The 15,784-nt window shown below is 26.3% G+C and overlaps 1 protein-coding gene across 1 annotated transcript; it reads right to left on the reverse strand.

Moving 5' to 3' along the window:
* LOC129960230 (hypoxanthine-guanine phosphoribosyltransferase-like) lies at positions 1-12,375 on the reverse strand. The gene is made up of 8 exons (XM_056073489.1): positions 12,197-12,375; positions 9,540-9,646; positions 7,950-8,136; positions 6,156-6,221; positions 5,879-5,979; positions 3,358-3,404; positions 1,535-1,611; positions 1-277 (listed from the first exon to the last, which is right to left on the reverse strand). The coding sequence occupies exons 1-8, from the start codon at positions 12,221-12,223 to the stop codon at positions 224-226; spliced, it is 666 nt and encodes a 221-aa protein (XP_055929464.1). The 5' UTR covers positions 12,224-12,375; the 3' UTR covers positions 1-223.
* Positions 12,376-15,784: the final 3,409 nt, after the last annotated feature.

Raw genomic sequence — 15,784 nt, forward strand, 5'->3', positions numbered from 1 at the left:
AATATACCTTTTTCCATATAAGCTTGAAGACACAAGATGAGAATTAAATATTTCAGAATAACAATGTAAAAGTTCTCTAATTATAATCATAAAAAAATAAATAAAAAGGAAAAAATCTATGAAAAAAAATTTACAAACTTCTTTAATATACAGATTTGAGAATTATAGTTAGAGATAGTTTATCACACGGTCAGAGATTCTTTTAAGCAAAGCATAATCTTTCCTAAGATTTTTTTGCATATTTTAACCTACCAGTTTCACTGATAATGCAGACATGCTGAAATGAGAAATAATAAATAATCAGTAAATTCAGATACACAAATTGCTTTAGAATAGAAAAATCAATGGAGAAAAGTTTTTTTAAAAAAAATCAACATTTAGAACTGAATTAAGAGCATACTAATAAATAAAAAAAACAAAACATAGTATATAGTTAAATGACACCTTTAAAATCTATATAAACGAACACAAATATTAATTTCTCTATTCACTATAGAAATTTAATCGACTGAACCAATATTCTTCACATTTTTTTTATAAGTACAAATGAAGAATGTGTAAGAGCAATTAAATATACTTTTTAATTGATTAAAAATCAATTTTTTTTTTTTTTTTTTTTTTTTTTTTTTTTTTTTTGCATATACACAGTATTATATTACCTTACATTAACAACACCTAAAATTTGTTTAGCAATTGGAAATTAGAATAGTCAAAACATGGAAAAGAGATATATTAAAGTATAGTTTATTTTCTCTTACAGTTATTGAATAATTTTTTTAGAAAGCTGTTTCGGGGATTCCTGATACTTGATTGAAAAATACTTGAAAGTTGATTCAAAACATGTTTGCTTGCTTTTAATGATGGTTGGACACTGAAACTCACTGATGTAAATGGCTATTTTTATATTCATGTTGCAATCATTTGTTTAAATTGTCACTCACAATGTTAAATTAAATGTTGTATTATTCATGAAAAACAATTAATAATTTATGAAGAAACTAGCTTTCAACATTGTTTTAAAAATGTTTAGAAAAATCTACAGTTTTTTAGAAAATTCTTAGACACAATCAGTAATATCATTTAATTAAAGATAAACTTGCAAAAAATATTGTATTGGAATTTAGTTATATGCTAATATTAAATATATTTTTACTTTCTCACATTAGATGTTCATGCTAGAATAAATTTCAATATTTGATTTGATATATCCTATTTTTAATATTTACTATTAATATTTTTTAATGCTATGAACACTTCAAATTTTGATTACAAATACTAAAGAATTTTTTTAATGATAATTTAAATATTTAATCTATAAAGAAAGAGGGTTTTCATAAGATTTTTATTTAGAACTTTGTAGATATTATAATTCCAATTATACAGGTTCAATTCTAATTTCTGAATATGAATTTATAATTAAATCATACTAAGAAATAAATTCCTTACTAGAAAACAAATTTTAAAAATTTTAAAATCTTTATAAAGTAAAACTTAAGCTTATTATCTGCAATTTTAAAACAATTTTAATACTTACATTTAAATCACGGAAAAATTCATTGTAGTCAAGTGCATATCCTACAATGAATTTGTTGGGAACTTCAAATCCAGTATCTGAAAATCAAAGTAATTGATTTTTGCTACATTAAACAGCAGATAAACATATAAAACAAAATCTATAAGAAGTTTTCTGCTCATCTTCAATATAAAAATTGAAGAAATAAAAGATAACAGTTATATTCTTCAAAGATCAAAAAATATTTTATGATGCATTTAAATGTATGTAAATATTTTTAAAAAGTTGAGAAAACATTTTTTAAGATGTAATCTATTTTGCTATACTATAATCTAAAAATATAAACTCTTGATTTAGCAGCTATTTAATACAGAAAAGCGTCTATAATGTAAAAAGTCCATCAGTGTTGCATTATGAATAATAATTAAAATAGGATATTCCATTTGAAATTATGGAGTATGATGTAAAATAGTTTTGTATATATACATTGCCATATCAGTTACAACAACAACAAAAAAAAAAAAATCGTCATCATGGAGATAAAAAGAATTTGTCCAATTCTATTTTAAATCTGAAGTTAGTTGGTCTGAAGACTATTAAATTGAGCGTTTATTGCATCAAATAAGTTTCTGGCGATAAAGTAGAAAGAGAAGAAAGATAACATAGTAAGGAGGTTTCAAAGGAAATATGCAAATAAAAGAGCAGAAAAAAAATCAGTTTTATGAAGTAGTGAATGCTTTTTATTTTAGTACTATTTAAACATTTTTTAAACTGTTACACTGAGAAAAATCTTTAAGATAGCAAACTTTATAATTTATTCCAAAATCTCCAACAGAAAATAAATAAAACTTTTTCAAAGATAAAATGCAAATACATATTTTTTTAGAACTGCCATTACATAAAAATCAATAAATTCAATTTAATAAATAAAAATGAAAAAGAATCAAAAGTGCATAAATTAACCCTTTCTAGGGCCGTGGGAAGTATGCTTCCCACCAAATTTATCAATCTTTGTATGAAATTATGTAGGTTGGCATAAGTTCTGACAAATTTTTATAACAAGTCAGAAACTTAGATGCTTTAGTTCTTTATCTCAGACAAAATGATGTGTCTTGATTTGCTATTTAATTATTAATTAACCAAATTAATTAATTAATCAAATTAAATTTATCTAATAAGCTAAATGAATCCCTTCTCTTATTCTAATTTCAAGCCTAAATATATTTTAACATAATATGACTAGAAAAAAATGGCCCTTTAAAGAGTTAAATGTCAAGAACAAAATGTGCAAGGCAATTTGGACAGAAATCAATTTAAATCTTTAGATATTATATAACTAATTCAATTTTTACCAAGAGCAAGTATAATTCATATTTTTTGGAAGATTTTATTTGTAGTTTCAAACTACAAATTGTTTGGCATCTACCCAAAATGTATGCAACTTTTTTTTTTTTTTTTTTTTTTTTTTTACTAAGCACAGTGGTAATTTAAATAACCACATTCACCAACAGAAAAGTTAAATTAAATTTTGCTTCATAGAACACTTTAATACATTTTGATATTAGTTGCATCAATGGAAGATTGACATTTTATATGAGTATTGAAACACAATTTAATCTTGGAAAATTCTAAAGCAATAATTACCAATAACTTATACATACAATAATTTTCTATATGGAAATATTGAATTTTAAAATGCAGTTTACAAATAACAATCATTGAATTTAAAAGAATTATTCATATTTGTGATCTAAACTAAAAATATGAATAGTAATAAAAAATATCTTTATATCTGGATCAATAATTCCTCATGTATAATGTAACTGAAACATGAAATTACTTACAATCAGGTCTATAACCACTGCTTTTCGGGGTTCTTTTCACAAAAAGACTGCAATAAATTAATAAAGATATAAAGTATTCTAAAAGTAATCATATTCATGATATAATATTTAAAATGTTTAAGCATTTTAAACAAATTAGATTAATGCATGTGCTGGCTACATATTACAGTGAATATGTTCCTATCTAGACAATTCTGGAGTTGTAACAGAATATATTATTATCAATGAACAGAGAAATATAATTGACAGCAGTACAGACAATGCAAACTTGAAACATCAGAACAGTAGCAATGTATCATACAGAAAACACAGTTCCTGTTTTGGGTGCATAACCATTGACCATGATACCTGCCTATACAAAAGATGCTTCAAATACTAATAGTCTATTTTCAGGTTTATTTTTAGATAAACATTAGCATCTTCACATCAGGTTAGTTATTGTTTTCTATTAGGAGAAATAGTGACTCTCATCTCAACAGAAAACATAGGTTCAACCATCGTTTCTTTAATGAAGATGCAGACAAGATCAATGAAAATGCATACTACAGATGGGATACAAACAGATCTTAGGAAGCATTGTCTTATGTATAGCAAATATCATGCAACAATTTTCTGGAATATCCAAATTTCTGTTGTTGCATAAAACTGACTTGCCATTTGATTAAATGCACTGCTCTCATGGTATTGCGGAAATGACATACTTAAAAGATGGTTTATGTACATGAATTACAAAATTGTAGCAAACCCAATATTTTTAGTGCATAGATTTTTTGCATGTTTTAGTTTTTTCAGCAATATTCAAATCTATCAACAATCTAATCATTCTATCTATCCATCTTCAGCTAAGAAACAAGCAAAGGGGGTAAAGAAGAGAACCAAGGTTACTTGAAGGAATTTTCTTTTCCTGCTGCCATTGAGAAGCTTTATCTCTTTGCATATCAAAATTTCCCTTTGTCACAGTTTTTTTCTGATTGAACATTTACATTAACAATTCAGATTCAGGCCCTTTTTTTTCCCCCTCAATAACACATTTAAATAATTACAGTAAGATAGTCTGATTATAGAGGGTAATGTGTCTTTTTTTTTTCATTGAAGAATTTTTTTTTTCACAAGATGAAAACTGAAAATGAGTAATAAAGGATTATTTAGTTAAATAAAGAATTTTGTCTAAAAAATTTGATTTTATTTTGCACTAAAATGATTTTTCTTCAATAGTTTTAATTTGGAAATGTCAAAAATTACGAGTTTATAAAATTTATATTGTCTAATAAGGGCAAGAAGAAAATATTGATTTGAGAAAGAGAGAGAGAGAAATAAAACTAAGGAAGATTTTTAAAGAGTATAAATTGTGTTGCCACATATAGTTTCACCAATTTAGAATAAAACACACAAAGTTTGAAAGAATCCAGCTTTTAAAGAGAATCAGTAAAAGCATTCGCATCAACAAGCACTACTGTACACATATGTAAATAGCATTGTAATTATCGATGCTTGATATCAACATTTTTTTGGAACTTTTATGTTTTAGAATGACTGGATTCTTTCATCCAAAGAGAAAAGAATTTGTCCTTATCTATGTGCACATGATAATAAATTAACAGAACAAGCCTGAGGAATAAAATTAAGTAAGAAATTTCAACACCTAAATTGTGCACATGTATCAAATATTATATAACATTCACCAACAAAGCAATCATATGCCTCTTTGTGTAATTTGAGAATCAAACAACTATTAAGAAAAAGTTTATAATTATTATTTATTTTTTTGTGCTCAAAATAAAACCAAAAGAGTAGTGTTATATTCTTCTGACCTGTTCAAACATTCAATGGCTTAATGATTATAAATTGGTTTCCATCCCAACATGTAATATATACAGGCTGTAATCAAAAATATGAAATCAAAATGTAATACAAGAGAAACTCCCTACTTCTATTGTATTGCATTTTCATGCAAATTCCAACTTGTTTTAAATTTTTAGGATATTGCTTACTAAAAAAATTCTAGGTTTTTGTCCCTCAATGAATGTAAAAACACATAGTTGATAAATAATAAATGTAGTATGAATTCAAAAGGCATTCACAAAATTTTATTTTCCTTAAGGGGAAAAAAATGGAGCAAATTTAATGAAGAAGTATGAAAAAATAATGAGTTATATTACTGAAAATATTAATGTTATTATTATTCTATGCAGTATGTATTCAAAAGGCATTCACAAAATTTCATTTTCCTTTAAGAAAAAAAAAATTAATGAATTAAAGAATTAATTTAACAATGAAATATTAAAAAATAATTAATTACATTACTGAAAATATTAATATTTTAAAAGTAAAATTAAAGTATTCTAATTCCTTTTCCTAGTGAGATAATTATATTTGGGATTATTTTAAAAAATTATGGAAGTGCACAGCACTTGTATACCATTATGAAAAAAATGATAAGAATTACAGTTAACACTATTCTATATAACACAAATGCATTTAAAAAATACAAGATAAGTCAGAAATAATATAAAATACTTGCCTTACAACCTTAACAGACTTTGGATTGAACTGCTGAAGTAATTTTAACAAATTGTTCATTGTTAAACCAGTATCAATTATATCTTCCACGATCAATAAATTCTGTTAAAGCAATGAACAAGTCAATTCTATTTTCACAAAAATAAAGTCACTAAGCAATTAAATTTTTAAAAACTTTATAATACAATAATTTTTATGTTGTAAAATGTTTTTTAATTGCAATACTCAAATTCTTAAAATATATATACTATTTAATGTTTGAGATATAACATACATACCCTTCCTTCTAAAGTCATCAGATTATCAATTCCCATAACCTTCAGTTGTCCAGAAGAATCTGCACCCTAAAATTAATAGCAAGTTGAACTTTAAAATATGGATAAAAAAAAATCTTGCAGAAAGTATAAAAATTAGAATACAACTAGTCTTGGAATTGGAGGTCACATTACAAAAAATATCAAATAATTAATACTGCATATAATATATTATTTTTGCCTTCATTTATAAAATCTTTACATGAATCCCCTATATCATACATGAAACAAATATTATATTCAACATTTATATTAATTAGAAAGCACCAGCAATTAATTTATACCTTATCTCATTTTAACACTTGTGTTAAATCTTTACAGTGTAGCAATCATTCAAATGTCAAAAACAGCATCATTGTTTTATCTAAGATATTAAAAAAAACCCCATTAAATGGACAATGCAGATATTATTTTCAATACAACACAGTTATTAATTTTATTAATTCTTTATCAGAGTCGGGAAGATTTCCAATTAATGAACTTTTGAATAAAAATATCCAATTTAACAGGAGGATGCAGTAACCAGAACTCTGGAATAATTTATTTCATAAAACTACTTGCTCTCTCTCTATATATATATATACAAAACAAAAGAGAAAAAATAGTCAAATATAAAACAAAAGTAAATAATCATATTTAAGAGATCAAAAGATCACAATTTATTAATTTTGCATGAACAAAACTCTTAATTTGTAGTTTTTAGAAAACTGGATGCACTGAAAATCAAAATTATGATAATGATAATAATTTTATAGCTAAGTTGATAATTAGTTAATTCTATGAATAGAGTGATATTTTAATAGCTATTTGAGTTTAATGTATGAAGTAATTTCAACAGCAAAATCAATTAAGAGCCAAAATCAGGCAAGGCAAAATATTTCCACCAATTTTCATATATTATATACTAAATAATAGGTTTGCTTTTTATTTGCAAATTAAAAATGACATTAAATCAAACAAACAGTAATAACCATAATACTTCAAAGGAATAAACAAGCAATTATTAAAAAGGAAAAACCATCTAAGTTTCCAAATTTATCTAAGAAAGAGTAAGTGAATCTATAATATAATGAATATGATAATCTAAAGAAGCACTGAAAATTGGCTGAATTTCATTAAAAACTAAACGACTTTATATCTTATCCAAAACTATATACCTTAATCAACAGTTTTCAAACCAGATGCTTAGATGCCAAAACTAATCGGTTTACAGTGAATCCTTGTTGTGTTTACTTTCAGTCAAATCTCTTATACAAAGTATGTTTATGATTGAAATAATAATATATTTGATAAACAAACTATGATAAACACCAGAATCATGTTCTTTCAATAGACTGTTACTTCTGTTATTATGTATATGAATATTAATGGAATTGAGTTCCCTGACATTATAGTACCATTAAAGGCATAACTGAGTGATTTATTTTCTAACTGCATACTGTCTTTCACTATAATATAACAGCACAGCTAATAAACACAATCTTTATTTTTCACCTTTCAATAATAAAAGAAAATCATGCAATAAGTATTTGAAGAAAAATGAGAATAGTTTGGATCCTGCTTCAAGTATTGAATATTTAATGAAACAAAGCAGTTATTAAATACCAAAATGTCTTTCAATTCAACTAATCTTGCATAAATAAGAAACACACACACACACAAAAAAAAAAAATTAAAAAATGCTAATGATTAAAAAACAATACATTTCCTTTAATTTAAAGGATTTGAAACTTACTAATTACTTATTAATGAACTTACCTCATAACTTTTAAGTCGAATAAAATCTACAGAAATAACACCAGTTGGAGCACTGCTATTACGGACATACTGTTTTATTTTATCAAGGAGATCAGCAAAAAATTTGTAGCCCCCTTTAAGAACACATAAAGCTGTAAAGGGCTGATCATTATAATCCTGAGCAATATCTCTAGCTAAACGCTCAATTCTGTAAAAAATAAAATAGAAAATAAGTAGTGATTAAAATTTGCGATAACTCTTACTAATTCCTCAATTTTATATAATAAATAAAATACCTATATATAATGAGATATTTCTAAACATAAGCCCCAGTATAATTTAGCATTTATTTTATATTTTAGCGGTGAGATATGCGTAAGGATAGAACCTGGGACCTTTTGGTTAGCAGTCCAGTAACTAAACCATTTTACCAAAACAGCTGTTCGGGTAGAAGCGCTGTTACTGGCTTATATGCTATTCAACACAGTACTCTCTCTCCAGTGAGTCGGAGGTGAGACGAACGATATGGATGTTGATTGGTGATGTATTAAGTTATTAGTAGCTGTAGTTTTAATGGGCCTACCCAGTTGATTAGTGCCAAGTAATATGGTAAGCATGTGTGGGTGCTGATGCGCCAAGTGTGTCTGACGGCTTTGGGTTGCTGCGTCACATGAGCCTGACGACTTTAGTTTGCTACGTCAAGTGAGTCTAACGACTTTAGTTTGCTATGTCAAGTGAGTTTGACGACTTTAGTTTGTTGCGTCAAGTGAGTCTGATGACTTTGGTTGTGGGTAGATGGCGCCACAACAGCTGTACGAAGGTTGTAGGTTCATTGTCCGAACTCACCAATTTAGCGGTGGGTGAATGCGCGAGGATAGAACCTGCAACCTCTTGGTTAGCAGTTCAGTAACTAAACCATTTTACCAAAACAGCTGTTCGAGTAGAAGCGCTGTTACTGGCTTATATGCTATTCACCACAGTACTCTCCCTCCAGTGAGTCGAAGGGGAGACGAATGATATGGCGTTGAGTGGTGATGTATTGAGTTATTAATATAATATTGAATGTAGAATTTAAGTTAAGTTGAAAGAGAAAATAATAGATAAGAACAACAACAAAAAGCAATAAAAAGTCAAGATTCTTGAAATCATATATATATTCAGATAAAATTTATCTTATGTCAAAAATATAATACAGGAATCAGATTTTAATAACTTGGTTTCTGAATGAAAAGAGAGAAGCAATAATTCATAAATTTTGGCATGTTACAGAATTTATCAAGTGAATGCAAAGAGAAGTACAATGACATAATTTCAGTTAAAAGACAGAAAAAATTCCAATGAAAAAAAAAAAAAATCAACAGTCAAATACTTTTCCCATTTATCTGTTATATTTTTATTTCAAAGATGGATTTTGACATTTTGTCTGTCCTATTATTTAAAATCTAAATAATACATCTTGAATATAGTCTGTTACACAAAATATTAACACTATTAGAAAATAAACATGTAATATGTATACAAAATTAATCTTGAATAATAAATAATAAGAGACAAAATATGACAAAATTTTTCAAGCATTATACAAGGGATGAAAAAAAAAAAAAAATCTACCTATCATGAATAAGTCCACATGGTACAAGAACTCTATCCAAATCATCTGTATAATGGCGAGGAATACAAAATGTTTCCAAAGGATATCCATTATCTTCATCTGAAATCTACATAAACCATTATTAAAAAAATATTTAAATGCAAAATAAGATATTTAAAGACATTTAAAAGAAGTTAAAAATAGCATATAAAAAAATTATTCCATTTTAGATATTTTTGCCCTCTTAAGCTAGGATAAAATCTAACAGAATCTTTTGTCATGAGTAAAATGTATAAAGAAAAAAAGTATGTTCTATATTTTGATTAAAACTAATTATAAAAAAACTCTTCCCTCTATTCATAAATATTTCTTAAATAAATCAAAATATTTTACATGCAAAAATTTTATGAAAGAAAAATTATCCAGACTTTCACGTTAATGGAAAGCATGATATTTTACTTACTTCTTAAAATATTCACTAACTGAAACAATAAAAACAGTTTATGATAACTTGTATAGTTTCCATATTTAACAAGAATATTTATACAAAATAATTATATTGAAAAATTTGAAAGATTTTAAACTTTTTCTTTGATAAATTAGTGGATATTTTACCAACAATCATATTAATACTTTGATTAGTAATGGCAGATATGCTCATTAGCAGTGATTGAATTTAAATATAATGATGTGCATATATGTATTTTTTAACTTTTAAAACTCAATGAAAATATAAAAATTTCTTAAAAACCACCAAAAATTAAACAAGTGATAATTTAACTAATTGATAATAGTTGAAATTATGTTACTATTAGTTTTTTAACAATAAAACATATTTCAGTTCAATATTGGAATACTCATGATCATATACCTTTAATTCAGATTATATTGGTTTTGTAATGGAACAAAATTACTAATCCAGTCGATATTCAACTACTTATGAGTAAGTTTGCAGCTTAACATGCTTTTTTTTAAAGAAAAAAGATAAAAATTTCTATATTAACCTTTAATTGCTGTGAGAAATGTTATGTAAGAAGTCTCATAGACTGTCTTATTTCATTCATTTAATTTAATTTTAAAAATATGCACCTGACATGCATACTGCAAGCAGCCTTTCAAGTCATTTTAAAATGAAATATATAGAAACTTATAGCACTAAAAGATGGAAACTGGATATGTGATCTTGGCTAACTGATTTCTATAAGTGATAGGAATAATACTGATTATTTTACATTTTTAGGGATGGAAATGTCAAAAAATATAACATGGTCTTCCACTACACACAGTAACAGAATATTAAGAATATGATATTTTTACATAGCTGAATTTTATGATCAAAGAAAAAGGAATAGGAGATTAATGATCAAAATGAAAAAACACGAAAGTAAAGAGTAGACACAGATGTGAATTCTGGTTTGAAGCTAATGGACTGTCTACTTTGAAAAGAAAAGAGTTTTTCCACATCAGCTAAAATACATAGTAAATGATAAAAACAAAAATCAAATAATACAAAGCGATAAAGTACTATACTGAGTATATCTGTACATATTTTCGTGACTGCCATGATAATAACAAAGACAAGAAAAATATTATGCACTAACATTATATATGGGATCAAAAGTCACTTACTTAAGAAAAAAGTATTAAAAAATTCATCTTTACTCAGATGCATGTATGATTTTGCAATAAATACAATGATATTATTATCCATAAGTTTTCCATCTTTAGAATAAATTTTCTAAATTTTACTCTTTTGAACCTTTTAAACATATAATTATTTACATTTTAGAAGAAAATGTCAGCAATTTTGTTATTTGCACATTAGGATTATTTTTTTAAACTTTCAAGTCAGATGCAACAATATATTTTTAGTCTCAATCAGCTAAATTAATAACCAGATGATAAAAATCAAAATCCAAGGAACATGGTTAACTCTAGCTGAAATACTTAGAATTTATTAGAAGTAATGATACTCGGTAATTTAAAATGATACTAAATAGATTGTTAAAGCTCAAGACAAAGGTGAATTTTATACTTATTATATAAATTTAAAATTCAGATTATTAGCTAAAACAATAATTAAAGGGCATCATTTTTTTTTAAACATCAGGATCAGCAAGAGTAACAAAATACAAGGGAATCATCATATTTAAATATTCATGAAAAATAAGTCTTTACAGAAAATTCTTTTTTTTAGTATAAATAAAAAAGTCATACTAATACTTAATAATAAATGTAATGAGGGCATTATAAAACGTCACATATAAATTATAAAATGAATATGGTAAATAATATCTAATTAGATAATGTCAAATTTCAGTTTTAACTTTTCCTTTTTAAATGCAAAAAATGTCAGGTCTACCCAGCAGTACAGATCTCATATCGAACTTTATTTACGTCTTAAACAAAATGATTGGTTATTATAAAATTAATATTTTTTTTATCATATAAACACATTTCTTAAAAAAATTTAAATCAAGATGCAGAAATTAATCGTTGAAAAAATTTCTGAAATTAAAATTCCAGCCATCAGTCTTACTATAACAAATTAATACCCTAAATTCAATAAAACATTTTTATAGAGTAACCAATCATTATTACAAAAGAATTATTCAAAAAGAACAAATATATACTATTACAGTAAATTAAAAAAATAGTAATTAGGTAAATAACTTACAACAATGTATTTTTTACAAGGGCACATTTTGGGATCGATAAATATATTCTAATAAATAAAAGTTTTCTTTTTTTACAAACACTACAAGAATGACAGGCCGGTTGGCGTAGTTTTACTACAATACTTGAAATGTTTGTTTATAAAATCTTATATTTGCGCCACTCTGAATTCGGCAGGCGACTTTCTCTTCTTCAGACCTTTCAGTGCTCTTCTTCTTCAAAATATTCATTAATTTTTGAAACATATTTATCTTTCGATTTTTGTCCAGTAATTTTCTGTTTGCTATTTCCGAAGTACAATTCTTAAGAAATAAACAAACGCACTGAGATAATATTTTTTTTAAAAATTATACTTTTCAATCTCATTTTTGACCTTTGTCGGGATTTATTTATCCTACATTTTATATTTATGACCTGGAAACAGAATATTTTAAAGTCGTAGGTTTTAATTTTTCAGATTACTCACTAAAATTGCCGATATCCTGATTCAATTTTAAAAATAAAAATGTTATTCCTCTCACCTTCCAAAAGCCTTTATGGGCGTGGTGACCTGGTGGTAAGGTCTCGGCTTGTGATCCGTAAGGTTTCAGGTTTGTGACCCGATTCCACCGAAGAACCAGCGTGTAAAGGGGTCTATTACACGTTAAATCCGTCAGACCAAACGTCCTCCCGCTGGTGTGGTGTGGAGAGAGGGGGGCTGCCAGCTCAGATGCCGTCCTCGTCATCTGACCGTGGTTCAAAATTAAGAGGTCCGTCCCAAAATAGCCCTAGTGTTGTTTTACAACGGCACGTTAATATAACTACAGTACACTCCCGATTATCCGCGGAATTGGGTGGCGCGGCCGCCGCGGATAACAAAAATTGCGGATAATCCGAAAAAAGCTAAAAACGGGTATAGCAAAAGAGAAAACAGTCATTCCAACTTTGAAAAATTGTTTTATATACAATAAAAAGTAAAATAAACAGCAGGAAATGTTTAACTAACGCTTAATATTTTAGTATATCATTCAAAACTAGCCTAAAATGCATTTTGTTAATGAAAACAGAAAAGTGCTTTGTACTTACGAGAGGCGTCAAGGATACAGAGAAAAATTAATACATATGTACTGTCTTAATACTGTAATGTATTATGTAATTACAAAAGCATAACTGTAAAACTACACCTTTTTGAAGAAATCAGTCATTTGTGTTTGCTTCTTGCTTTGGAAGCATTCTCTTTGCTTGGAAGCAAAAAAAAAAAAAAAAAAAAACAGTGCGGCAGGCGCGGATAACCCGCCCGCGGATAATTGGGAGTCTACTGTATACTAAACCAAAAGCCTTTATTCTTGTCATGCTGGATATTAAAATTGATGATAAAAAAAAGGAAAGAAAAAGGTGACGTTCTTTATATTTAAAAACTCTTTTCTCTGCAGCATTTTGCATCTAAAGTAAATAAAATAAATGTAGTTAACAACAATAACAAAAATGAATTCAAATGAAAAGTTCTTCAGAAAATTTTAAATGTTCAAAACATAAAATTTCGGACACTTTCTGATTTTAAGCAGTCATTTTTTTTAATCTAATTTATGGATTTTTCTAAACTTTAAAAAATTTAGTTGAATAATTTTTCTGAAAATGCCATCTAATTTCTACCCTATATAATGAAATATATAATATTAAAATAAGAAAATCCATGTTTGGAAATCGTTATTTCTAAAACAGATAAATATGAATAAGTTTTCAAACATTTATTTCTCGGCTAATTTTTGCAATAAAAATCGATAGCCAATTTTATTATCCACAGTTCATATCTTACTATGCAGAATGTAATATAAGCAGTGACAATACATTACAAATACTTTGACATTCGGAAATTTTGATATACAGAAATATATATATCAAGATTTTCATCATTTTCTTACTGCAAATTATACATATAATTTTTTCTTACTACAAAATTACATATAATTTTTTTTCTACTTAAAGGTGACATAAAAGTTATATTGTTTAAAAAATGTAAATATGCATGTAATTTTCAAATTGCCTACAATGTGCTAAAAAATGCACGCTCATAACAAAAATCTAAACCAAAATTACTTTAATCTCTAATATCTTTTATTTAAGTTGTTTCACAATAATATTCATTTTTACTAGGGGAGATAAAAACTTCTTTAGAAATATTATAAATACATTTTAAGACCTGTAGGATAATTTGGAATGTTTCTGTCTTTACCAGATAGCTTTACCATAAAACAACATTCGGTGGGTTTTTTTTTCTATTTACCTTAGTTATTTATATTAAGTAACAGTTAATTTTTCGTGCATGGGTAAAAGGCTCTAAAATCCAATAACATAGCTGATTTGGTTTAAGGAAACGAATTATTTCCTTAGAAATTTCTTATACAAAACCAGCTGCAATAAAAAAAGTTCCTTTTCTTATGGCACTGAGTTAAATATCATTCTCCTACACTTTGGTTAATATGTTTTTACAAGATTTTCTAATTTTCTATTAGATTCCTCATTTTCAGATGGTAAAATCAAGTGCTTAAGAATTATCTTTTATGAATTTTATAGTTCTTGGTTCCTTCTTATTGTTAGTTGTAATTTAGTTGTTGTATTAGATGGAAAGATTAATTCATTAATTAATGCGAAGGTTTTTGTGCATGTTATTAATTATTTATGTAACAGATATTCAAAGTGCAAATATATATTTTGGTATATCTTGACGATATCAAGAAATTATAAATTTCTTTTCAAAAAACAAGAAAACATTCTTTTTTAGAAGCATTAAATATGGGAATAAACTTGTAATTAGTAATTTTCGACTTTAAATTATCCTCATAAAAAGAATATTAATTATAACTTTTTAATATTGATTGTAATTTATAAATCTTCCTCGTCCATTTTTTTTATGCTGCAATGGCAGGAATTTCATATTTTGTGGGAAAAAAGTTCGTACACATTTTTTTTCCCCCTGTAACGCTACATTAGTCTTTTTTTAGATGACCATGAGTTTTGATCGTATCCTAATCAACAGCCTTGAAATGACATTTTAAATTTGCGGTTATGGTTTTGAACACATCTGATAATATGAATGGAAAGCCTGTTCATCTCTTACTGCCAGACTATTATATTAAGAACTTCTTATCAAGGTTGTATAAACGGAGTTACAATAAAAATTCTCAAATGTGATTAATGGAAAGATGGAACAATGTAAACAATTGTTAGTAATTCTTAGTTATGTTATCGTATCTGTAAGGACTGCTGAGAAATTGCGAAAAATTCAAGGCTATTATTTATTAACGGCTGAGAGTTTTCTATGTATTTATGTAACCTGCAAATAAGAAGTCATCAGTCTATTAGTGATTTATCAAGTATATCAATAGCTTTTTGTTAACTATAAGACTTTTCTGATGTTGGCCAGAAATACGTATAGCTTTATAGCATACTGAAATAAAAAATGAACAATGCATTTTTTAAAATTAAAAATTGATTATGATTTAATGTGGGGTGTTTGTATGAGTGATGGGAGAAAAAAAATTAAATTTTATCGGAATTTAATTCTTAGAAATAAGAAAGAAAATATTAATGCAAAACATTACAAATCATA

The sequence above is a fragment of the Argiope bruennichi genome, chromosome 2 (genome assembly GCF_947563725.1).
Source record: "Argiope bruennichi chromosome 2, qqArgBrue1.1, whole genome shotgun sequence".
Classification (NCBI taxonomy): Eukaryota; Metazoa; Arthropoda; class Arachnida; order Araneae; family Araneidae; genus Argiope; species Argiope bruennichi.

Bases quoted from the DNA above. Each gene is read 5' to 3' on its own strand.
- LOC129960230 (XM_056073489.1), bottom strand. From the start codon at position 12,223: ATGTGCCCTTGTAAAAAATACATTGTT. The intron at 9,647-12,196 runs GTAAGTTATTTA...TGGTTTATGTAG, and splicing joins CTTGTAAAAAATACATTGTT to ATTTCAGATGAAGATAATGG. The intron at 8,137-9,539 runs GTAGATTTTTTT...TATTTTTTACAG, and splicing joins TGTGGACTTATTCATGATAG to AATTGAGCGTTTAGCTAGAG.